Below are 25,227 nucleotides of genomic sequence, written 5' to 3' on the forward strand. Positions count from 1 at the left end.
GGCTTGAAGAGGGCGATGCGGTGCTCGCAGGGAGGACGGCTTGGGCAGGGGGCGAGGGCCGGTTTGCTGCCGGCAGGGACCTGTGAGCGCGCCCCCCGTGCCCCCCTCCCCGCCGGGCCAGGGCCGGTGACTCTCAGGGTGCTCCTGAGGGGGACACACAGCCGCTGGGCTTTGCGTCCCCCCCTGGCCTCCCCGAAGTGCGTAGGGACACGTCCCCGCGGAGCGAGGAGTGCGCGGGAAAGCGGGGTCCGCCCCCGACACCCCGCTCCCGCCCCGCAGCCGAGGGGGCGATGCCGGGCTCCTGTCACCCCGCGGGGAGGACACTCTGGGGGGCTCCCCGCGGCCGGGACACCCTGGCAGCCCACGGGTTAACCCCCCCTCGGCGGCGGGACCGTCAATGGTTAAACTCCGGGTTAATGAGTGGCGAGGCAGCCCCGGCGGGTGCCAGCCCCCCCCGCCGCCCCCCCGGCAGGGATCCCCGGCCCCTCGGCGCCGCCGGGCCCGCAGAGGGTTAACTCCGTCAGGGCAGGTCCCAGCGCAGATGTTTTTGGGCTGTGCTGCTGGGAGAGGAAACGACCGAGCGAGGGAGGCATCAGCCCGCTTGCGTTTAAGGGGAAAACAAGGAAAAAAAGAGAAGTGCTCCGTTCCCGGGCGCCTGAGCCCGCTCGGCGCTGGCGTGAGCCCTGGTGCGGTGGGTGGGTGACTCCGGTGTGTGTACTGGGGGACAGCTGGCAGGGACACTGGAATGACAGTGGCTGCACCCCCTGGGTGCTCATGGCACTTGAGTCTGGGCGTTCTGGGGGGCAATCAAGCAGGCACCTCTTGTCCCTACTGCATGATGGCCCTGGGATGACAACGTGTGTCCTGTCTGGAGTCTGGAACCACCCCCAGGGAAAGTGTTTCGGTGGGAAACTATTGTCCAGCTCTCACCCACTCTTAACGAAGCCTCTTAGTGATCCTGCTGGCCACGGGCAAGGTGCTGGGCCTTGGAGCTGTGCTCTCCCATGCGCCCTTTTGGGGTCTCGAGTTGCAGGGGGTCCATTTGCTTATGCCCTGGGTGACCCTCCTTGCTTTGCCACTGTCTGGTTCCTAGCCTTGTGAGCCCGTCCCCGGGGTATCTGGTCACAGTGCCAGCAGACCATGATCAGCATTGGAGCTTCCCTGATGGGGTATGGGACACAAGAGAGAAAGCAGTCCCACAGCACAGCTCCTGGATAGGGAGAGTGTATCTTTGTCTCCACTTCTCCCTCCTATTCCGTCATCTCCTCAAAACTGCAGACTGGGGGGACACCAGTTTTGGAGGTGCTGCTCAGCATTTCAGGTCCCCTGTAGTGTTTTCAGCTCTGACCTGCAGGGTGAGGACACAGCACAGACTCGTCTCCATTTGCCTTGGGCCTTTCCTGCTCTCACAAGTAGGGCTCAGTACTGGGGGGCTAAGACCCCTTGCGGCAGCCAGGGCTTATTTTGGCATCCAAACCACCCCTCGAGGTGGGCACTGGCAGATGCCCCTGATGCTGGGAGGCTGCCAAAAGTGTGCAGCGGGGTCTGAGTGCACAGAAAGGGGCTTGCCTGATGCTCCAGCAGAGTGGATGTGTGGGAAGGATCCCGCCCTGGGCTCAGGGTGGGGCACAGCCTGCTGCCAGGCTGACCAGTCCCACAGGAGTGCCCGTGCTCCATGTCGGAATCCATTTGTTGATCAGTTCCATGTGAGAATCCGAGCGCTGGCCAGTCCTGTGTGGGAATCGCTGCTCTGACCAATCCTGCACGAGAGTCAGTGCTCTGGCCAATCCCCTGTCAGAATCCAGGGCTTGACCAGTCCTATGGGACAGCCTGGCGAGTGATTAATCCCGTGTAAGAATCCATGTGCTGGCCAATCCTCTGTGAGAATCCCTGCATTTACTGATCTCAGGTGAGAATCCACGCACAGATCAGCCCCAGATGAGAATCCAGTCGCTGCCCAATCTCGTGAGAATCCATGCATTGACCAGTCCAATATAAGAACCTGTTCATGGACCAGTCCTGGTGAAAGCCCCTGCCGCAGAGTCTGTCCCAGCCAGTCCTGGTGTGGCTCTGTTCCCTGGTGCAGAAGCTGCTCCCTGGCCAGTCCTGGTGTCTGGTTTGGTTCTGGGGAGTTGGTGAGGGGCTGGGGGGATCCTGGTCCTTTTCCTGGGGCAAGTCTGGTGCCGAGGGGGGCAGTGACCCCATGCTCTTCCTTAGGCTGATTGTGGGTCCCCATGGGTCTGGGCTGAGGGGTGTCCCTGCAGTGGGGTGGCAGCACACGTGTGTGGTGCTGGGGGCAGAGCAGGGCAGGGCTGGGGCTGTGGGGCCAGAGCCAGGCAGGCGCGTGCTGGCCCGTGGGGCTGGATCCAGACCTGCTGCCTCCAGATGTTGCCTTTTTAGGCACTGGAGCACAGCACATCCCTGCCTGTGGCCAGCCCTGTGCCGAGCCAGCGCCTGCTAGCAAAGTAGGGACAGTCCCTGTCCTGGTCATGTGGAGGCGTCTCTGCCCCCCTCCTGATCCCCAAAAACACCCTTCTCTCCCCAGGCAGGGTCAGGGATGATACCTTCTCTCCCTTCCCCTCATCTGCACTTGGCAGCATTGAGGCTGATTGCTGAAACCGCCCCGGAGCCGGGACCTGCCCTTATTTGGGTTGAAACCAGGGCTATTTTGGTGCAGCTGCCTCCACTGCAACCTCTTGAAGCTTCTCTGTACATTGTTTTTCCTGTCCTGTCCTATACTCCTGTGCCAGGGCTGCTGGCCAGGCCAGCCAAGGGCTGCTGTGTGCTGTTACCGTGCCAGTGTGCTGTGTGTCCCAGGGTGTCATGGGTGCCAGGGGTGACCCCCATGGCCATTGTGGGGTGGAATGGCTGGTGTCCCCTGTGGCGTTTCATCCCTGATTTGCAGGGCCGTGTGCACTGGGTAACCTCTGTCCTGGTCCTGCTGCCGCCTTCCTGGCGGGGATGGGCCACAGGGCGGCTCCTCATCAACATACCAGGGGAGAAACAGGAGACAGCGTTTGTCCCAGTTCAGGGGACATCCCTGTGTGAGTGGCTCTTTGCCTGGTGCACCTTTTGGAGAATGGCCTCTGCCCTGGCATGGGCGCTGTCCAGGCATCCAGGCATGGAGAGGATGGCACAGTGACAGTCCCTGACCCAGCTGCAGGGTGGGCTGGGGATGCTTGGAGGGAAGCCTGGGAGCAGTGGGACCTCTGTGCCCCAGCATCAGCGCAGTCTGACTCACCCTGAGCCGCCGGCCAAGCCGCTCCCTGCCCTTCGACGCATCTGCCAGTCACCCCCACCCAATGGAAGAAGTCCCAAAAGCAGCACCCCTGGGCACTGGTGGGGGCAGAGGGGGGCTGTGGGGTGCACGGGGTGCTGCCTCCTCCCAGGGACTCCTGTGCCGGGGTTCTGTGTGGCTGCCCTGTGCCTCACACACCGGGGCTGTGCTGGGCAGGGTGGAGCTGGAGAGGGGGGGAGCGGGTGTGCATGGAAACATGCCGTCCTCCTGCCGGGGACATATTGCATAAACAGGAGTTTTGCCAGAGCTGCAAAAAATGTGAGGGCAGGAGCAGCCAGCACGTGGTGTGGGCAGAGAGTACCTGACCCCTGTGCAGGGCAGGGGGGTGACCAGAGCACAGACACCACAGTCCCTTATGCCTGCAGGGGAGAAGGATGCTGCAGCTGGAATGGGGAGCAGAGGTGCTGGAGAGGGAAAATCCTTCCCCAACATCCCCAATTTAGTGGTGCCAACCTGTCCCCTAAAAGTGTGTTCTGCTGTGAGGTGCCTGATGGCTGCTCACACTGCCCCACACTGTGGCTAAGAGAGAGCTCAGCAGGGCTTGGTGGCTGTGGCTGGGCTGGAAAACAGGGGAAAGGCTCTGGGAATGTCTGGGGAAGTTGCTGTGGCCTGTGGCTGCCCCTGGGATCCCCTGTACTTGAGGCAGGGTCTCGAGGTGACCAGAGAATCGTGGGGTGCGTGTGGAAGTGATTCACAGCCCAGCTGGGATGTAAGCAGCGCAAAGCTGAGATGAACTTGCTTGGGAGGAAGTGGTCCCTCATGGGGTGATGTGGAACCCCACGAGGTGGGATCACGTGGGCTGAGCAGGCATTTATGCTGCCCAAGCACTGTCCTGTGGGACGCCAATGTGGCCACTGAGTCACATTCCTCTTTGACAACTGCATTTCCAGACCACAGGGTGGCTTGGGCAGGGGAACCACTTACAGGGCTGGAGGGAGTAGGGTGCCTTGATGCCCTCTCTTGGGGTCCACATTCTTTCTAAATAATGGGGCCGTGAATCTGGCTTGCTTTGAGAGGGTCTGGGATATCAGTGTCCCTTTTGACAGCATGTCTCCAGCTCCAATCACACCAGCTGGGCTGGCTTGCCAGCACCTCAGTGCCTGGCCATGGGAAGCATTGCTGGTGTGCAGGGGTCTGTGTAAGGGCCAGGGTGGCTGGTGCTGCGACTGCTCCTGGCATAGCAAGGGTCAGCACCAGCCCGGATATTGTCCGGCTCCGGAATGTTTATCGGAGCTCCTGGGGAAGGGAAAAACAAAAACCGCCACCCAAAGGAAGGGATATGCGTCAGAGATGGGCCTGGATCACCCACCGGCAGCCGGCCGGGCCGTGCTGTGGGCCGTGGGCCAGTGCTCGCCCGGCTCCAGCTGCCCGGCCGGGGACACCCCGGTGCTGCGCTGATCCAGCCCGTTCCTGAATCGCAGCGCCCCGCCATGGAGGTTTGTGTTCCCCCAGCCCTGCTAGCATCTTGCAGGTTGGGGCTACAACCCACGGTGATGCTCTGCTGGAGCAGGACCTGGGAGTGGCTCTGGGCACTTCCATGGGTGCAAGGGTTGTTATACTGAGGGAGGAGAGGGAGAGGAAGGAGGTGCTGAGGGAGGGAGGTGTGAGCAGGGGTTGCAGCATGGAGAGGGCTCTGAGATGTCTCATCCCTGGATAGGAGGTGGATGTCTGCATTCCTCCAGCCTCGCTCAGTTCTTGTGAAATGGTGCTGAAGTCCTGTCGTGATCTGTGGTGCAGAGGTCAGTCCCTGAGCTGCAGCTGGAGGGGTTAGGTGGAAGAGGGACCTCATGAGCTACTCTGCACTATGGCAGTGAGGCCAGGGACTGTCAGGGGTTTGCCAGCCAGGTGTTTATTTCTGGGCTTGAACATGTCAAGGGGATCGAGTTTCTCTAGGTATAGTGACAGCTGGTGATGAGCGAGCGAGCCCATCATCGCTTTCCAGCGGAAGGCTGCAGGGCGTGCCCAGCCCTTTATGAGACATCAGAGACTCCTATCACTCCTGGCCACGGGGCCTCATTTACTGGGAAAGTGATTTTTCTGCTTGGCAAAACTCGGGTCTCAAGGCAGCAGCTCGTGGGATGTGGCTGCTGGGAGGGATGGGGCTGCGACCTGGGGGGCCGGGTGGGCGGGTGGGGGGCCGTGGGGGGCTGGTGGGGTGGGCGGCAGCCCTGCTGCGCCTCGTTCCTCGCATTCCTGGGCAGGGCTGCCGGGCGGCGGGGTCGGCGGCGGGGGCCAGCCGGCAGGAATGCAAACACCGGTGAGGGGGAGAAGAAAGGCCGCTGTGTCTGCCGCGGCAAAGCGAAGCCTGGACCAGGGGTGTGCGGGTCCCCCTGCCTTTCCCACCCCTGTCTGCAGCGAGGGATGCAGGAATCGCTGAGGACAGAGATGGTGGCTGTTCTGGGGGTAGCTGCAGGGCTGTACAGAGTGATCCTCTCACCGTGGGGCAGGAGGGGTGCTCCTACACCTCTAGGTCGGGAACTGGACTTCCCTAGGGAGGGGTCCATTGTCTGGGACAGCGTCTTCCTTCTTCTTCTTGAACTGGGGACATGTTTGAGCCAAACTTGAGAGAGGAAAACAGCTTTACATTCCTGAAGTCCTTGTAAAACTGCCTTTCTGGGATGCGAGAGTGCCATACAGCCTGAGCTGCTGGCTCCTGTGGATGGGAAGAGTGGTGTCGGGTGAGCACAAGCCCATATTACACATCAGAGAATCCTCAAGGGCAGGGAAATACAACCACAGGCACCCCAGTTTTTCCCTTTTCCAGCCAGAGGTGCATTTGTAGTCTGCGAACTTCCTCATGCCGACAGCAGAGGAGGACTGGGCATGGGCCCTACCTGGACCAGTGTGTCCCATTGTGGGGGAGCGGTGCATTTCCCCCATCTCTGACCCTGCAGCTGGGGCTGGGCACGGGTCAGGGGCGCTTGTTGAGCATCCCCGGGGGAAGAGCACGGCAGCAGCGTGCGGGGCACGGTACGGCACAGCCCTCGCCGGCTCGGTCCGCAGAGCGGCTCGCTGCCGCTGCCGGAGAACATTCCAGGGAGGCTGGCGCGGGGCCAGCGCCGCGGGGCAGGGAAAAGGGCCTTTTATGGAAGCGTTTCTGCATTAGAATAAAATCATAATAATAATGCGCAGGGGAAGGGAGCGGGAGGAGGAGGAACCCCTGAAGAAAACAGTGAGATGGGATGGGAGCAGGCTGGCAGCCGGGGAGGGGAGCAGGCGCTGGGCATCGTGCTCTGGGGACCAGGATGGGATGGGATAGGGGTGCTCCAAGTGGGGTGCTTGGGGCAAATCCTTCTGTTTATGGCCCGGGGCAGGCGAGGCAGAGTGGGGTGCAGTGGGTCCCCATGCTGCCATGGTAGGGGACCAGCCCCTGAGTGGTGTTTGCCGTCTTGGCTCCATCCTGGGATGGGGCAGGGGATGGCTTACTGGGCGGTCACTGCTTCTGGTGGGATTTTTAGAGGACAAAATGCCCTGAATCACACTCTCCCACTACTGCTGGCACCTCTGGGCCAACACAGAGCTGGATTGCCTGTGCCAGCTGCCCCAGCACCTACGAGGTGCTGCCTCTCCCACCCTGGCATGCTGCTGCTTGGGGTGCACACAAAACCCAAGGTTAATTGTCAGTAATTGCCGCTGGTAATTAAGGTAACAATAGCTGGGCTGTTCAGCTGGCGGCTGCAGGAGCTCACGAGGCTGGGCTGGGGTTTGTTCCAGGAGCTGCTCTTGGCACCAGGCACCCGCCCTGCGCTGTGCCATGCCCTGCTCTCCATGCCCACCCGGGCTGGGGCTGGGGCTGTCCTGGCTCCCTGGCCAAGGATGAATGGCACAGCTGCCCTGGCCCTGGGCCCACTCCCACTCCCAGCCTTGACTTGGGGTGATGCCTTAGCTCCTGCCTGGAGTGGCAAGGCCATGGATGCCCCTGTCATTTCCTTGGTTGAGTGCTGTATTCCTTGTGTATGGATGGGGGGTAGATGCTGCATTCCAGCCTCTTCCCATGCCCTGTGTTGGACAGGGTGTTCAGAGGCTAATCCTGGCTCTCTTCTGCTTCCTTGCAGGCTGTGACCCCCTGCTCCCCCAGTGTCAACTATGAGCTGGTAAGTGACACCTCTGCTGTGAGCCATGGGTGACAGCCACGGCTCTGGGGATGCTGGAGCATCCTGCTCTGGCTATGGGGCTTTCTCTGAGCTGGGGCTTCAGGATGTGAATCTTCCACCCTCAAAACCACATTGGTCCTGAGCTTGGGGTAAGGGCACTCCCATTTTGGTGCTGTGCCCCCCACCATTGCTGGCTGAAGGGCATCCCACAGCTGAGCAGCAAAAGCTGGAGCAGCCTATCACAGGACTCCTGGAGCTGGAGCTTTCAGGGAAGAGGGGTCTGCAGGGTTGCTGAGAGGGACAGGCAGATAGCACGTGACCATCCAGGGCTCTGGGGTCCCCTGGCCAGAGCTGGGGCGGTTTCTTGCACACCCGGAGATGGCTGTACCAGATGTGCCTTTGGCTCGGGGCGCCCAAGGCCATGCATTTGAGCTCTTGTTATTTGTCACCCTCTACTATTGTCTGTCCTAGGGGCCTTTAGTAATCTGCTGGGGCCAGGGCGACACAGGCTGTTCCCACCCTGTCCTCTCTGGACACGAGGAGAACAGCTGGATGCATCATCTCCGTTCACCCTGTCCTGGGGAGGGCAGGTGGGGGGTACTGGGCGGACAGCCACAGCCCTTTGCCACACTGCTGCAGGCCATGGCTGGGCTCTGGGGGCACCAGGGCACTGGGATGTCACCTGGAGCAGGGCCATGCCCAGTAAGAGGTTTGGGAAGCATGACATGATGGTGCTACCAGGCAGCATCTTGCAGCAGAGCAGCTCCCCTGCCTCGTCCCCAGCCTGGTGGTGCTGTGGCAGCAGGCAGAGCAGGCACGTGGCAGCAGGGAGACTGGCATAGCCTGGGGCCACTGCAGCAGCCCTTCCTTTTTGCTCCAGACGTGTGCCAAGGCTTGCTGGGGCAGGCGCGGGGAGAGGAGGCCCTGGCAGGGTTTCAGCTCAGGCTCAGCAGCCTGGCAGTGCCGCAGTATCCGTGCCTCACACGGGGCCCTGGGCTGGGCAGGGGTCTCACCTGCAAAGTGAGTGTAGGGGATGACCACCTGCAGGCTCTGAGAGCAGTGTGAGAGCCCAAGTGAGCAGGGCATGGGGTAGGAGCGGAGCATGCTGCCTGCTCTGGGGCCTCATGGTGGTTATCTGCCCTGGGTTTAATCTCTGCCTGCACCCCTCACCCCTGCCAACCTCCTTGGGCACTTATCGACAGCAAAAATATGTTGCCTTCGAGCTGGGACCGTTACTGTGGCTTTGGGAGGAAGTTGAAAGGGTTTGCCCTGCCTCATGGATGGAAATGTCTGCTCTGGCCCTGCTGCCAAGAGTACAGCAGCCTGGTTTGAGGGTGACCTCCAACCTCCTGGTCCCAAGACTCCCATCTGGGGACCTGCTCAGCTGGGTCCTCTTGCTGTGCCACCCCCAGGCACCACAACCACCATTCCCAGACTGAGATATCTGTCTCCTGCTTCCTATTTTTGGGGTCCAGACACTTTCCCCCACCCCAGGAAGTTAATTCCTGTGCTCAGCCTCCTTTCAGAGCTCTCTCCAGTAGCATGTTACCAAATTTCCCCCTGTTTTGAGCATCTCAGACCCTGGCTCTTCTCCCACTGGGGTCCTTCACTGGCCGGGTGGGATCAGGCTTATCTTGGGGGCCAGTTGCCAGGCTGGGTGTGGGACTGCACTGGGCTTGCCCTCTTGTTTACTTCCCAGCTGTAGGATCTGACCATGGAGAATCCGTCTGGAATCCCAGAGATGTGGGGGGCACCAGATGCCCATCATGGAACAAGCTCAGGGTTCTCCAAATGCTTCCCATTGGCAACAGTGGTCAGTGCCAGTGGTGATGGCTGAGACGCAGGATGGCAGCATCCTTGGTACTTGAGTATTCCAGCTCTGCACTTGGGTTTTGGGGGATTCCCAGCCTTTAGGAAGAGAGGACATGTTGGCAGGCAGGGAAGGGAACGGAACTGCGGTGCATTTCCTAGGAAGCACCAGAAATAGCCAGGGGGAGCTTTTGACCCTGGCCCTGCTCTGTATGTGTGTGTGTGTCTCTCTCAATCTCTTCTCTCTTGCTTGCCTTTTTCTCACCTTCTCTTTGCTCCTGTCTGCAGCCATCCCTGGGGGAGAGCATCACCAAGCAGGTAGAAGTCCTGGTAAGTGCAACCAGTCATGGAGGCTGACCACTGCCTTAAGACCTCTTGGGGGGTCACTCATACCAGTCCCATTGCTGCAAACACTCCCTGCAGCCAAAATCCCTCAGCCTGGAATGCTCCTGTGTACCTGGGACCCTGAAGTCCTCTCTCCCAGCCAGCCAAGGTGATGGTAGCCATGCCAAAGGCCAAGTGAGATGACCAGGGCTGGTGGCAGAGGCGGTGGTGGAGCCCAGCATACTGGGGGCTGAGGCTTTCACTGCAAAGCTGACTTTCCTGTCGTGGAGCTGGGGATCTGTTATTTAATCTGTGGACATGAAATTGCTAAGACAGTGTAGACAAATGCACTGCCAAAGTCAACGAGGACAGCTTCCCCCCCACCTGCAGCCAGCTGGCCTCCCTGAGTGTTGGGGCTGGGACCCAAGGGATGGAGGCATGATGGTTCCCATGAGGAAGAAGATGAAAGCCTTCCTCACCTGAGATCTGGCTTTGCCTAATGCCTTTGGTTGTCCAGGACATGTTTCCAGCCCTGAGAAAGAGCATCCTCAGGAAAATCCAGTTAGAAGCCTTCTTTGCTGGCTTTGCTGTCTTTGCTGTCTTTCAGGAAAGTTTCTTGATATTTCTGAAGCCTTTCTTCACCCTTTCCAAGCAGAAGGGACCCGCAGGTTTTGGGTGCTGCAGGAGCTTGGGGACATGCCAAGCTAGCTTGGGACTGGAAGGCACATTCTTGATGGGGTTGGCAGAGGGATCTTCAACTCAACAGGACTGGGACCAGCCCGTCCTGTGCTGGGCTGGGCTGGGTTATACTGGTTTGGCTGGAGTCTCTCTCCACAGGGGACGTTGGCAAGGTCTGCCAGCCCAGTGGCAGGCAGGAGTGTTTAATAACAGGAGCACAGCTCCTATCAGCTGATTGCAGGCTGACTCTACCTCGTGCAGGGCTGGCGGCAGGGACGCAGCGCGGCTGCGGGTGGGGGTGGGGAGCATGGCAGAGCCCGGGCAGCAGGGCACAGCTTGGGGGCTCTCGCTGGGACAGGGGACACTGCAGGGCCCTGGCTGTGGGCACCCGCTCTCCCGGCTCTGGAGGGTGCCAGGAGTGGACCTGCCATGGCGTGGAAATGGATTAGCAAGGGGCTCACTGCTGTCCAGGTATGGGGAGGGACAGGGACTCTGGTGTCCCCACCTTGCTTGCCCTCCTGTGCCTCAGTTTACCCATGTGGGAGCTGGGGGTGATTCCTGGTTTCCCCATGTCTGTTGGAAAAGGCTGTGGTTTTGGGAAGCTGCTGCAGTGGGATGGGGTGACATTGACTGAGGGGGCTCCCCTGGCTGGGGGGTGTGGGACCCCAGAGATCTCTGTTATGGATGTTTGAGGCACTGCACAAGCCATGGTGGAGATCCCATCCTGATCACTGGTGGGTGATGCAGGGATGAGCCCATATTCAGGTTCAGGCTTGTTCCACACACCTTGGCTCTCCCAGGAAAGGTTTTACCTCTCTTTTTGCTGTATTTTAACTCCTTATTTGCCCTCAGCAATGTTGGGGATTTCCTGGGGTGAGCAGGCAATTTGAGACACCCTGAGGAAATACTGGAGAGGGAATTGTCACTGCTGTTCAAGCACCTCTGAGCACTGAGGCAAAGCTGCTGCCTTCTGGAACTGCTTTGGCTGGGAGGGGTGACATTGTCCCCAGGCCCCAGGGCTGCTGAGCCTGGCTCTGCTCTGCAGGATAACCTGACCTTGAGAGGGGCATGCAAGGCTAGTGGAGGGTGACGCTGGCTGTCCATGGGAGCAGCTCTGGGACTGTGCTGGGTGGGCAGGAGGTAGCAGGTAAAGGATGCCAGGGAAACTGCTCTCCCACCTCGTGCTGTGCCCTTTGGTGTGCTGGTTGTGGGATGCTGCAGCCCTGAGGAGAGTAGCAGCAGTCTTGCAGCTCTGGGAACCAATGAGGCATCCCAGGAATCAGCTGAAGGATGTATCTCTTATTCCTGATCCTTCCAGGCGTGTTGCCTGCGTGAGATGAGTCTTTAAATGACTTCTGCTTATTAGCTGGAGATACTAAAACTAATGAGGTGCGAGTGTGTTTTTCCTCAGCAGCTTTTTTTGGAAACCCTGCTTTGTTTTTCGGCTGAGGTCACAAAGTCACAGAACAAGCCGGCTGCAGATGAAATTTTCGAGGCCGGAGAACATGCATAAATAGAAGTTTCCTGCCCCAAGAGCTCAAACATTTCCTCCAGGCGTTTGGCTTGGTGGAGCTGGGGCCAAAGCAAACTGTCGTGCCTGGCTGGCTCCTCGAGGCCGCTTGGGCAGCGAACCTGCCCCTGCTCCAGGCAGGGCCAAAGCAGCTCTGTCCCACCAGCTGTGCCCGCAGCCTGATGGACACAAGAGGGACTTGTGACATGCCTGAGACTGTGCCCACCTGCTCAGCATCCTCCAGAAAGGTCCTCTGGGACCCTTTGGCAAAGCACCGGCCCCACAGTGCGCATGGTAGCTGGTCCCAGCAGCACTGGGGTTGTGAGAGTTGGGTTTTGCATGTGAGATGTGTCAAGCTGCTTCTGCTATTTGGTGGGATTTGGAGACAGTGATATTTTGGGAATGTTAAGATGCTCAATGCAGTGTGGTGGAGATGGGATGCTTTGGCAGCACCATCACACCCAGGTCTAGCAAGAGCCCTGTGCCGGCTGTGGCTGGGTCATGGCAATAACTTGCTTTTCCTCTCTTGCTCTTTAGGATGCCACAAAATCCCCCAGGAGTGGGCAGTCACGCTGCAAAACATCCAGGTACTTGCCTCAGTTTCCCCTTCTGATGACTGTCTCTGCTCTGCCTGAAGCTCCCTTCCACTGAGACCTGCTTCTCCAGAGGTGCTATACCTGGGAGGTGCTCCAGTGAAGAATACACAGGAGTTGTGACCCACCATCCCCAACTTGGGTCCCCAAGAGGACTGGGAGCAGGGGACAGGCTGCAGGCAGCTGTGTCCCCATGTGTCCCAGCCTGTCTGGCAGGGTGGGGAAGTGTCCCTGTGTCCCTTCCCTGTGCCTTGACAGTGGTCCCCTCCCTTTCCCAGAAGCATGAGCCTGACTGCAGCCATGGAGAGCAGCTGTGAGCTGGACCTGGTGTACATCACGGAGCGCATCATCGCTGTCTCCTACCCCAGCGCAGCCGAGGAGCAGAGCTACGCCAGCAACCTCCGTGAAGTGGCCCACATGCTCAAGTCCAAGCATGGCAACAACTACGTGGTGAGGGGCACGGCCAGGTCCCTGCCAGGCTGCTGGAGGGGCTGGGGTGCTCAGCTGCTGGGGATGGGCCCTTGCAGGGAATGGATACTGCATCCTTGTCTCCATCTGGGCTCTGTTGAGGGAGGGTCTTTGCACTGTGCTGGATAGATTTTTTTCTTCATGGAAAATTACCCGTCCCTTTCAGACCTCCTGGGTGTTTTTGGTCATTGTGTTGCCGTGTGGCAAAATGTTACTCAGGGTAATGTGTCTGGGGAAGCCTCTCACAGCAGGATTTGGGAAGGCTTTGGGGTGAGGTGGCAGCAAGGAAGATGTCCTCTCACTCTGTTTTCCATCTTCCCTCAAGCTTTTCAACCTCTCTGAGCGGAGACGTGATATCAACAAACTTCACCCCAAGGTGGGTCACAGCTGTGAGAAGCAGGGAGGTCTTAGGGGCCTCAGGGCAGGCCTGTCTGCAGGACCAGCTCCCTGCTACAAGATGTTTAGGGGAGAAACAGCCATCTTTTCTATTCTGTCCAGCTGGGAAAAACCCTGGGAAAAGCACTGAGACTTCACACTGTGTTTGTGGTAGTTCAGCTTGGCTCCCATTACCCTCCCAGCCCCCCTTCTCAGCCCAAAACTGACTGTTTGGAATCTCCTGGAGGCCTCCCTAAGGCATTGTCCTCATCCCTCTGGTAGTGGGGGAGTCCTCAGGAGCTGAGCCAAGTAACCTGGAGTGAGGGGCCTGAGGTTTGGGATCACGGTGGCCTCCCTGGGCAGTGGGGTGTAGGGTTGGGGATGGGAGGGTGCATGTCAGAGCAGCACAGTAATGCCTACCCTGTGTACAGGCTTTGCCCACTGGCAGGCTGGGAACTCCACGTGGGCGTGCCTGTGACCCCAGGTTGTTCCCCTGTTCAGGTGCTGGATTTTGGATGGCCTGACATGCACACCCCTGCGCTGGAGAAGATCTGCAGCATTTGCAAAGCCATGGACACGTGGCTCAACACAGCAGCACACAATGTGGTGGTGCTGCACAACAAGGTCAGCAGGACCTGTCATGGGGCACAGCAGTGGGGCACTGGGGCTCTGTGGGGCTGCAGGGATTGGGCTGAGCAGCCTCAGAGACTGAGAGATGTGGAGAGTGTGGTGGTTTGTGGTTTGGGGTGTGAGTTGGTGTCAGCACATACGTGTGGATTGGTGTGTGTCTAATAAGGGTTGGGGCATCTGTGGGCTGGTGTATGCTTGGAGGGATCAGTGTGTGCCTCTGTGGGATGTCTGTGCCTGGGTGCTCACAGGCCCCGCTGCCCCCATGACACCCCTTGTCCTGTGTGCCTGCAGGGGAACCGTGGCCGGCTGGGGGTGGTGGTGGCTGCCTACATGCACTACAGCAACATCTCAGCCAGGTGAGAGAGGCATGAGGTCCTGGGGTGGCCCTGGGGCTCACTGGTGACCTCCCTCCCAGTGGTGCTGGGGTGCTGGTGCCAATTTTTTCCTTCAGCCACATCTGCCCTTTCATGCCCACAGTGCTGACCAGGCTCTGGACAGGTTTGCCATGAAACGTTTCTATGAGGACAAGGTGGTGCCCGTGGGACAGCCATCCCAGAAGAGGTGGGTCCTGGCACACTGGGATTTTCCCCATAGGGTGGTGTGATGCAGGGCTCCAAGGTGGTTATTCCTCTGTGGGTTCTCCCCTGAGCTGCCTGTCTGCCCTCCAGGTACATCCATTACTTCAGTGGGCTGCTGTCTGGCAGCATCAAGATGAACAACAAGCCCCTGTTCCTCCACCACGTCATCATGCACGGCATCCCCAATTTCGAGTCGAAAGGCGGTAGGTGTCCCCAGCTGCTTCCCCAGCCTGCCTGCTCCCACACCACCATCCCACACTGCCTGGCCAGCCTTGTCCTCCTTGGGGGATATTTTCCACCATTTCCTTGGCAATTTGAATTTCCTTTTTCCTCCCAGAGACTGTTCACTCATAATAGCAGCATGCTACCCCTTTCTGGCAGAGATGCCTTTAGAGGATGTCCTCCTGATGCTGGGCATTAACATGAGCTGTGGGGTGACAATGTTTTTCTGACAGCTTTTCCAAGATTGGTCCCAGACTGGGGATTGGGATGCAGTACTCCATCTGGTGCTGATACCTCACCCAGATCATCATCCCACCCCTATCCCCAGCCCAGCAGTTGCCCAAGGTCCTGCAGGACCCAAACTGTGAGGGCTTTGCCCTTTCTCAGCTCATCCACAGCATCCTTTCTGCCCATTGCAGATGTTGCCCTTGGTCGGTGCGGGCTGGCTGGGGCAGGGAGCGGCTGTTTGCTTTGGCTCCCTCCCTGTTTGGATTTCTCCCCCGTGACTAATCCCTCCCCTGGCCCCTCCGCCCAGCCGGCTAACAGCAGTGTGCCTTTTCTCCCCGCCTTGATGTCTTCCAGGTTGTCGGCCCTTCCTGAAAATCTACCAGGCCATGCAGCCCGTCTACACCTCGGGGATCTAGTAACTATCTCCTCTCCATGGGGCTTTCCTCCTGCCCAGCGTGGGGGGCATGGCAAGCGGGGGAGGATGGAGCGGATCAAGGGCAAATCCCCCGTGCTCTTGTGCTCTATGCTTAGTCCATTTGGGGGACAAGTTAAAAAACGAGCTTCCTTTTTTTTGGAGGTGTTAACTGGGTCCAAACTGAACCCTTGTGCTGAGAGGGCTGTAGTGACTGCGTGTATCAGCAGAGGGAGCCTGGGGCTGCCAGAGCCTGGGGCTGGGTGTCCCTGGAGGGAGGGGGGAAAGGGACGGAGACGTCTGGGAGATGAAGGCACCCTGGGAGATGAAGGCATTTCTTCTCTCCCTGCTTACAGAACTGCTCTTCCTGCCTGGATTAGTCCTCGCAGATCACAGAGTGTTCTTAGTTGGAAGGGGCCCACAAGGATCGTTGAGTCAAACTCTTAAGTAAAAGGCCCATATGGGGATTGAACCCACAACCTTGGTGTAATTAGCACCATGCTCTGAGCAACTGAGCTAATATCCTTTCTTTCTCCAAAAAAAAAGATTTTCCCCTTGTTTTAATCTCCCCACAATTTTTTTCTGATGCTGATCCTGGGACTGGGCACTGGCAGAAGGAAAGCAGGAGTTGATTTCTCCAACCTCCAAGACTCCGCCAGCACCACATTCCAGTCTGGGTGGGACCCCTGGCTCCTGGTCTCCCTGGAGGGACCAGAGCACCTCACCTCTCAATCCCCCAGGACCAGGATCTCACGTCTATACAGCCATGGGTCCCCGTTAGCTGAGATTTACTGCCATCCCAGCCTTGCCTTTCAGCTTTTAATAGACTGTTTATGGGATGCCTGTAATAAACTCCAGGTTTATCTTGCCTGTGAAATCCTACTCCTTTCTTCCCTTGTTCCTTGCTGCTGACGCCGCCGCCCGTCGGCAGCCTGTCGGCCATGCACCAGGAGGGGGGGGCTTCCCGCAGGGAAACTGAGGCAGGGAGAAGAGTCTAACCAGAGATTTCTCCCTCTGTGTCCTAAGCCCCAGTTGAGCCATGGGAGCCAGGTGGATGGCTGATAGCTCAGCCTCAACACTTGGAACCTGGGCAAGCCCTCCCACCCAGCAGTTTTTGCACCCTTGCTGAGCTGTGCCTCAGTTTCCCCTTCCCGTCCTCCTTCCACTGAGAATGGGTGTCCCTTGAGGTGGTGGATGGGACCCCCCTCAGTCACAGCGAGGGCAAGCTCTGTGCTTTGCACCTTTTCTGCCTGGATTTGGGAGGGGCTGGTTGAGGTGGTGCTAGGAGTTTTCTGGGGGGGTCTCTGCACCTCAGCTCACATCCTCCTGCTGTTCCTCTCTGCAGCAATGTGCAAGGAGACAGCCAGACGGGCATCTGCATCACCATTGAGCCTGGCTTGCTGCTCAAGGGCGATATCTTGGTAAGGATTCTCAGCTCAGCTCCTAATGTAGGAAGCAGACAGGGGTTGCATGCTTGCCTTACCTCAGAACCCCCAGATTCCCCCTTGCCCAGATCTGGGGGCTCATCCTGATGGCCCATCCCTGTTTCCCTCTGCAGCTGAAGTGCTACCACAAGAAGTTTCGCAGCCCTACCCGTGACGTGATTTTCCGTGTGCAGTTCCACACGTGTGCTGTGCATGATCTTGACGTCGTCTTTGGCAAGGAGGACCTGGATGAGGCCTTCAGAGGTAACTGCCCTGGCACTTCCCTGCTCCAAACTCCCTCAGTTCCTGCCCCTGGAATTGTGGTATCATCATGGGGACTTCTGGGCACCCATCCCAGATCGACCCCCGCCAAAACAGGGCACCCCTGCTCCATCTGCAGGGTGTGGTGGCTGCTTGGGAAGTAATGGCACCATCATCCCTTTCAGTGCCAAAAACATCACTGCTGCAGAGGGGCTGCCTCGGGTTGTTCTGGGGTTAAGATGCACTTCCCCATGCAGGGTTATCCCCTAGCAGCTCCCAGCCTCAAGCTGGTCCTCAAGCAGGCGTGTTTGGGGTGGCTGACTGCTAGTGGAGTTATGGATGGAAATAATTTGTCTCTTTATTCTGCTCTCTCCTTGCCAGATGACCGCTTCCCTGAGTATGGGAAGGTGGAGTTTGTGTTCTCCTATGGTCCTGAGAAGATCCAAGGTATGGCTGGCTCAGTGCCATGGGGGTTTGGGGGTGGATGCTGTCTCCTTTCCTTCTCCTCAGCTGTATCCCCTGCGCCCTCCCTTGTGACTTCCACCTGCCCCATTGCAGTCCCTTTGTCACCAGGGTAGGGTGAGGCATCCAGGGAGTTAGGCTGATCTAGAAGCACCTGTAGATGCCCTATCTCTCTCGCTCTCTTCCTCAGGAGGCTGCTCTCCAAAGCCTTTGGTGGCCCAGGAGAGATGGAAGGAATGTTTGGGAATGAAGGGCTCCCTTGCTCAGAAAGCCCAGACCCATGCACACTCACTACCAGTCTGTGTGCTGGTCTCTAGGCAGTCCCAAAAGCCCCAGGCAGTCTTGTACACCTTGTTTGTGAGTCTCAGTGTACATCTTGTGCTCATCCATCTCCTGGTGTTGCCTTTCCTACAGGAGCCTCCTGCCTTGCCCTATGGCTCCTGCACTTTTTTCCTTGCATGCACTTTTCCCCACCTATTCCCTCATCCCATCCTTGTTGGTTCCGTTGTCATCCTGCCTGACCATCCTGCCTCTTTCCAGGCATGGAGCACCTGGAGAACGGGCCCAGTGTTTCTGTGGACTACAACACGTCTGACCCACTCATCCGGTGGGACTCCTACGAGAACTTCAACATCCAGCGTGAGGAAAGTGCAGAGGGGGCCTGGGCTGAGCCACCCCTACCCAGCAAGCACCTGGAGAAAGGTTAGGGCTCACAAGGTGGTCGGCCAAAGTGTCCACATGGAAATATCCCCTACCCCAAGACAGGGACACTGCTGGGCAGTGGGAGCTGCTGATGGGAGCAGCGTGGCCATGGGATGGGAGAGCAAGATCTCATGGACTTTGCCTTCTGCCACAGTGCCAGAGAGCTTAGGCTCTTCTTTGCAGCACTTAGCTGTCATAGTGCTGTTTGCACACACAGAGTTCAGCCCTAGTTTATGTCCCAGAGCTTTAAAAAATTCAAACCCTATGTCTGCAGAACCATTAGGTATCCCAACTGCAAGCATGGCAGGATGCAGATGTACCTTAGTTGCCCCTAGGGGATGAGGATGTCTTACTGGCCTTTGAGAGCCTGCTCATCTCTCAGAGCTGGGATAAGCCCTTTGAGCACCCATTGTGTTGCAGCAAGTTGCCTGCTGTCACCCACTTGGCAGGAATGGGCAGTACTTGTGTGTCGAAGGGTGGTGGGCCCCTGTCCTGGAGGCAAGGCCACCCGTGGCCAAGCAGATGCCTGGGCTTTCCTGGCCAGATCTGCAGAGGCATCCCTGGAGCAGGGACAGCTGCGGTCCCTGATGTCCCTGAAGGTCACCAGCTGCTTTGAGTGGGAGCAGTGGATGGCAGTGCTCGCAGTGGGGGCTCTGGGTGCCTGGGGCGGTGAGAGTGTCTGTGCTATGGTGGTCACATGGAGCCAGACCTGGGGCAGCTCTGTGCAGCTGGCACGGGCACTTGCCTTGGCACAAGGCAGTAAACAGGCAACTCGTGATGTGCAGGCTCAGCTGTGGGCTATGTGCAGTCTGGGGAGCTGTGGGTCCAGCCTCAATCCAGCAAGACTGCCTGGCAGTCCCCTCCTGCCTGCAGAGACCTGAGTGCTTCATTGCATGTGTTCCCCTCTGGACCCTGGGCCAAAGTTTCTGCACCCCAGCCCCTGACAGGGCTGCAGGGGTACCCCAGGACTCATCTCTGTACTCTTGTGGGGGTCTTGGTGAATATTGGGGCTGCAGAAGTACCCCAGGGCTCCTCTCCATTCCCCCTTAGGGGTGTTAGCAGGTGTCAGGGCTGTGGAGGTCCCTCCATGCACCGACTGGGCTGTCCTCTGTGCTGGGATGGGTGGCAATAGGGAGTGAGGGCACCTTGAATTTGTAAACACTGTCCCAGTTTGGAGATGATCCGGGACTGTGCAAGGGTGAAGCTGCAGGCAGAAGGCTGCCCTCTGACCCATGCCAGCACAAGCAGCTGCAAGAAGCCCATCTATAAAGGGTCTTTCCAGCTGTCCCATGGGGCACTTTGAGCATTAGTGGTGGGAGTCGGCGTGGGCTCGAGGGGCTCCCATCTTTTTCCCTCTCTGTTGTCACTTCTCCTCTTTTCTAGCCTGTCCCAAGCCAGGATGGGGACTCTGGTGTCTGGCTGTGCAGGGGGGGTCCCTGTTTATGGTCGTTCTTGCCTTATTTGGTCAGGGAATTGCACGCCACATTTTTGGCACCACCAGGCGTGAGCAAGCGGCGTCTGGGGGCGGAGGGGGGTGAGGTTGGCACCAGGACCCACGCCGGGCTGGGATCAGCCGCTGCTCCTTGTCCCCGCCACTGCCCGTCCTGCCGCCCGCCGAGGGGACGCCGCTGCAGCCCGGGCCCACGGGATTGGGATCGCCTGCTGCACGGTGACGGTGGGTTCCCCACGCCGCCTCTCTGCTGGCCACAGCCTCTCTCACTGCAGGTGGATGCCCTTTCTGCAGCAGCTTTGTGTCAGCACAGAGCACCCATAAGGGCTGGGGGTGCCTGCCAGGGTGGGGTGGTGCTGTGGGACCCCAGAGCTGGAGGGACAGGCGGGTGGCTGGGATGGTGCCTGTCCTGGCATTCCCCTCACCTCTGCTGCGCTTATCTGGGGGGACTTGGAGAAGGAGAATCTCATTTGCAGTAAGGTCATCGGTTGATTGAGTTCTTCCAGAGCAGGGGGCATAAGAGGGGGAGCTGTACCATCACATCTTGCTCTCTGGCTGAGGGGACACAGCTGGATTCAACAGGCTCTCTGTGAGCCACTTCCATGGGACAGGCTGGCCTCATCAGTGAACTCACCCTCCTGCTTTACTCAGGCAGGGTCTCTGCTGCCCACCATGTTTGGGCTTTCCTGTGGTCCCTAGGGAGAGTGGGATGCCCCACAGCCTGTCCTTCCACCCCTCAGCCATGTCTGTACAGCCTGGGGAAGGCAAGTGCTCTGCCTGCCCTCCTTCCTCCTCCTTGAAGGGGCTTTGGGGTCAGTGGTGGCTGCTTGGCAGGTTCTTGCTGCAGTCCCCATGGCCATTGACTGGCTGAGTGTGTTTGAAGGCTGAAGAGAGGTGATGGCATGCTTCATCCTCTGGTTGATTTTGTAGTTGCCAGCACTGTGGTAGCTCTCCTTGGGGTGCCAAGCTGGCTCCAGAGAGGTGGGAGGAGGCTGGCAGCTGGATGTGGCACTGCTGGGCTTGCAGCTGGTTGGAGGATCACTGCAGAGAAATTTTGGGGTACTGTAGATGCTGTAACTCTGTCTGGAGATAATTTATGGCCTGGTTTGGTTTTGCTGAGAAAACCAGTGCTGATAGAGAACAGGGTGCTGAGGCTGGCATGGAGTCAGTGGACAGGTTGTCCTCAAGGTCTGGATGTGTGACTGTTTTGGGGGAACCCCAAGCTCTGCCATCCTAGGGTGGTGTGAGAAAATGTGAAATGGTTACACCAGCCCCTTGTAACCGCTGGTCCTTGGACCCACCCTGGGATGGCACTGCCTGCCCTGTCTCTTTACCAGGCTGGGAAGAGAATGACCAGGGCCTGGCCAAATCCAACATCTGCGAGAGAGTTGCTAAATCCCCACCTGAGTCATGGTTCTGGCATAGGGCTCCCCTGCAGCTCATCCCTGTCTTCCCACACATCCCCACTTGCAGGGCAGGGCTGGCTGGGGTGGGGACTGGGATGAGCATCCCACCCTTCCAATGAGGGGAGGTCACCTCACAGCCTGAACCACATGTGACAAAGGTCAGGGGGTCCTTGAGCCCCACAAAGGGAGCTGGATGCTGATCCTGCGCTTTTCCATGCAGGAGAAAGCCCCTCGATGGGGTTGCTATCATCTGTTTGTCCCCCCCCAGGAGGGCCAGCATCTCATGGGGTACACCTTTCCTAGTGGGGTCAAATCCTGCCCCACTTGTCAGGAGGGACTGACGCTGCCCAGGAGGGCAGGCCAGGCTGTGCAGAGGTGGAGAGCCAAATGGTCCAGGCCAGAGCTGTTAAATCCATTGCTGGAGCTGCTGGCAGGCTTCTGCTCTCCCCCGGTGCTGGATCGGTCCCTAGGCCAGGCTCGGTGGGGAGGGGGGCCACTGGCTCTCCTCTTGCCTTCATCAGCTGCCTAAAGCTGAAGGAATTCACTTCCCCTTCCTTATTCTGCCCCTCTCCACTGCTCTCTGCTCCATCTGCTGCAAGGTAAGGGTGTGTTGAGGTGGGCATTTTGGGGGGCAGTAGGGATCTGCATGGGCTGGATGGGAATTCACAGGGAGTGTCCCCCTTGCTTCTGATTATTCCCCATGGGTGAAATGTTGGAGCATCTACAGGCTTGGCTAGACATTTCAGCTGCAGTGTGGCTATTCCCAGGGCAGGATCTGTCCTCTGACCTGGTATTTGGGGTTGTCATGTAGGGTGGGGGGTGGGGGTTGTTCCCACTGGGACCAGGAAACCGGCAGGGCTGGGATGCAGGGAAAGAGAGACCAGCTGGTAGAAACTCCTTCTCTTCCCCCTTTAAACCGTCTTTGAAGTCAAAACTTGTAGCAGTTCTGTTCTTAGGGCTGGGGTTGTCCCACGGCAGGAGTGGGGAGCTCTGTCCCTGTCCTGCAGCCGAGACAGCCGGGACAGAAAATAAGCAGGAGGCTTTGGAAGGACGCAGGCTTGGTGTGTGGGAGCATCTGGGAGCAAACAGGGCTGTGAGTCAGGGGGCCGGCTGGAAACACTGCTCTCATCCCCTGCCGTCATCCATGGGGGTGTGGGAAACGCGGGTTGGGGGATTAGAGAGAGGGAGCCTCACGTTTTGCTGAGTATATTGCATCAATTGAGGAGTGGAGTTCAGACAGGGACCTGGATGTGGGGTGGGCTTGCTGTCACCTGGACGAGCAAATTGTGAGCACCATTCCAGCACGGATTTTGCTTGGGGTGGAGCAGTGTGGTCTCAGAGAGCTCTGGAGTGGATGGGATCATGGCATTCCTCCTGTCACAGAGCAGGGCAGTGTGTACATCCCAAAAACAGGGCTGGAATGTCCGTGCTATGCCCGTGGTGCTGGCAGGGCAGGCAAGGGGATTGTGAAAATGGGTGGACAGGGTCGGTGGCTTGTCCATGGCTGGTTTCCACCCCTCTTTAGCTGTGTAGTTATTTCAGATGGAGAAACTCAAGTCTCCAGCAAGACACTTGAATTTGCAGCCCCGTCTGGGTTTCAGCATCATGTGTGGCTTGGAAGGACATCCCCACCCTGAATGTGCCGCTGCTCTTTGGGGACAGGTGTGGTGCGTGCACACAGCGGCTGGACAGGGCTGGGTGTCCCAAATGAGGGGCTCAGCCAGCGGGGTGATGCTCAGTGGACGGTGCAAGGTGGGCAGGCTGTCCAGCTGTCCGGCTGTCTGTCCTGCCTAGGAAACAGTTAACGCGGCGGAGCCCTGCCTGTGGAGGAAGTAGTTAATATTCATAGCTGGAAGCTGTCTGTCTGGCTGTCCTCCCTCCATGGCTCCCACCCTCTCCGCACCTCACTGAGGTTAACTCGGGCTGGGGCTGGAGCTTGGGCGGCCCCGCCGCCGTCCCCGCGCCGCTCCCCTTCCCCTCCCGCTCCTCCCTGTGGTCCCTGTGTGGTCCGGGGCGGAGGGGAGCACGGCCGCACCTCCGCGTCTCCATCCCATCTCCGGCCTCTCCCACCTTCGGCTCCTCCATCCTCTCCTCCAGCTGCCTGTGTCCCGGGGTTCCCCGCATCCCGCCCCTCCGGGCGCCCCGCCGCCGGCCCGGTACCCCTCTGGCGGCCCCGCGGGACACGGCGCTGGAAGGGAACGGCTCCCTCCGCCAGAGGGAAAGCAGAGCCAAAGGGACAAACGCCAGCCCGAGCCAGCTCCAGGCCGTCGGCTCCTGTCCTGGACGGACACACGGGGCTGGCTGTGGACGCCGTTGGAGCTGCCACCACACCGGGTGCCCCTGGAAGGCTCTGGTGCTGGAAGGGGTGAAGGAAAGGGATTTTGCTGCCTGCTCCTTCCCTTCGCCTCGGATCTTTTAATCCCTGTCCCTTTTGGTAAGTCCTGACTTTGCTTCTCTTTGGTCTCGGGGCTGGATGGTGAGTTCATGGTTGTGGGGACCCACGGCTTGGACTGGGGTTTCTCTGTGCCGTCCTATCTGCTTACAGGATGAAACCAGAGATAAGGAGGCTAAACTCTTCCCGGTGAGATTCTGCTCACACCCCACATCCTGCAAAGGGTCCCGGGACCCCAGGGTCTTCCCTGTGGGCTGATGCTCCAGAAATGCACTGGGGCCAGAACTCTGGGTCCTCGGGGAGTGGAGGCAGTAGGTGGGATGCTGAGGGGGCACGACAGCGGGAGACACGGTGATGTCTCAGCCTGATCTTCTGCACCAGTGCAGAGCCGTGGACAGGATTTGGGATTTTGGGAATGCGAGCTCACCCCCTTGGTACTGTCACACTTGTCCTGGACCAGTTTTTTACTGGCTGTAGTCACAGGGTAGAGGAAGAGGACAGACCCTTTCTCCTCTAGGGCAGCGAGCCTGGCAGCAGGGCTGGGACCAGGCTGGGCTCGGTGCTTCCCGCAGCTGCCTCCGTACAGCTGGAGCAGATAGAGCCATGGCAGAGCTGCGACGGGGCTGAGCCCAGGGCAAACCCAGCCCACGGTGGGATGGCACAGTCTGCCAGGCAGGAGCCACTCCGACCTTCAGGGATGAAATCTGACCTTGCTGGGAGCTGCAGACTCTTTGCAAATGGGGTGCTGAGAGCCTGCTCCTTTGACGGTGGCTGGCTTGGCTAAGGCATTCAGTTCCATTATCCCTTAGTTTTATTTTATTTTAATTTTATTTTGTTTGGTTTTGTTTTGTTTTATATTCAGCTTCTCAGGTGACAAAATCATATAGTCATATGAGAGAGAGTGTGGCCCAGGGATAGTGGAGGAGGCTTCGGAGTGGCAGCAAATAGCAGGATTTGGGATTTGTCTCGGGGCATCAGAGCCCAGGAGGTACATGGGGTTGAGGACAGGATGAACAATCAGGTGTGGGGCAGAGCAACCGTAGGACAAGGGCTTGGCTGATGGCTGAGCTGTCACAGGCTATTCCTTGCTTACTACCTTGCTACTGCTCTGGGGAAGGGGGGTGGCCACCAGCCCCCCATGCCTACTCCTCATCAGAGATTCTGGGGAAGGTGGGACGAAGCAGTTGGAGCTTTCTGTGTCTGCCATGAACTGCACTGTGCCCCATCCTCACCTCTCTTGGAGACATTTCTCCCAGCCGTGGGGCAGTACCCAGCCCAAAGAGTAATTAAAGCCTTTCCTGTCTATTTTCTCCCTTGGCACCACGTGGTTACATTTATATTTATTTATTCCCTTTTCCTTTCTGTTCCTCTGCCGTTGTTCTCCCAGCCCCCATCCTGGCTTTTGCCCTGTTTCTCGAGACCAGCCAGCACCATCACTGCCTTCAGATGGGAGGGCTGTGCCTTTCCCCCTGTCTCCAAGCAATGTCTCAGCCTGTCCAGCATTGACACTGCCCTGGATGTGCTGCTTTTCTCTTTTTCCCTCCATGGAAAGGGTTTCCCTCCCTCTCTTACCCTTTTCTCCAGTGTGGGAGGTGTTGTGGAGACAAATGCTACTGGCTCCCGGCTTTACTGGCTGGATGAAGCAGCTCTGAGTCTCTGAGAGAAATTCTCACTCTTTCCCATACCAAGTACCCAGAGAGGACCTTGCTGCATGGTCCTGGGACATCCTCAAGCCAACGGGAGGCTTTGGGGCTCAGCGGCCTCCTTGGGATACTGCCAGCGGGGATTCAGAAGTGGAAAATCAGCGACGAGGAGAGGGCCCTGACTTTGTAGGACTTGGGCTCGGTGTTGTTACCCTCCTGTGCTCTGTGGTGAGGGGGCTGTTGGCGTGGGAGCTGCCGGGGTGCGGGT

The 25,227-nt window shown here is 58.5% G+C and overlaps 1 protein-coding gene across 18 annotated transcripts in view; it reads left to right on the forward strand.

Moving 5' to 3' along the window:
* TNS1 (tensin 1) overlaps positions 1-25,227 on the forward strand; it is a 66,192-nt gene that overhangs the window by 15,169 nt on the left and 25,796 nt on the right. For 14 of the 18 annotated variants that reach the window (XM_074548696.1, XM_074548694.1, XM_074548702.1 and 11 more), the window contains 14 exons: positions 7,354-7,392; positions 9,490-9,531; positions 12,251-12,300; positions 12,585-12,756; positions 13,100-13,150; positions 13,651-13,773; positions 14,071-14,135; positions 14,257-14,340; positions 14,448-14,560; positions 15,162-15,222; positions 16,565-16,640; positions 16,778-16,907; positions 17,286-17,351; positions 17,907-18,068. In XM_074548696.1, the coding sequence (XP_074404797.1) occupies positions 7,354-7,392; positions 9,490-9,531; positions 12,251-12,300; positions 12,585-12,756; positions 13,100-13,150; positions 13,651-13,773; positions 14,071-14,135; positions 14,257-14,340; positions 14,448-14,560; positions 15,162-15,222; positions 16,565-16,640; positions 16,778-16,907; positions 17,286-17,351; positions 17,907-18,068 (1,234 nt within the window). Of the gene's footprint in view, positions 1-3,507; positions 4,735-7,353; positions 7,393-9,489; positions 9,532-12,250; positions 12,301-12,584; positions 12,757-13,099; positions 13,151-13,650; positions 13,774-14,070; positions 14,136-14,256; positions 14,341-14,447; positions 14,561-15,161; positions 15,223-16,564; positions 16,641-16,777; positions 16,908-17,285; positions 17,352-17,906; positions 18,069-25,227 lie in introns of those variants that run through there. The other 4 variants (XM_074548693.1, XM_074548709.1, XM_074548700.1 and 1 more) reach the window with 3 other exon arrangements.

This window comes from Zonotrichia albicollis, chromosome 10 (assembly GCF_047830755.1).
Source record: "Zonotrichia albicollis isolate bZonAlb1 chromosome 10, bZonAlb1.hap1, whole genome shotgun sequence".
Classification (NCBI taxonomy): domain Eukaryota; kingdom Metazoa; phylum Chordata; class Aves; order Passeriformes; family Passerellidae; genus Zonotrichia; species Zonotrichia albicollis.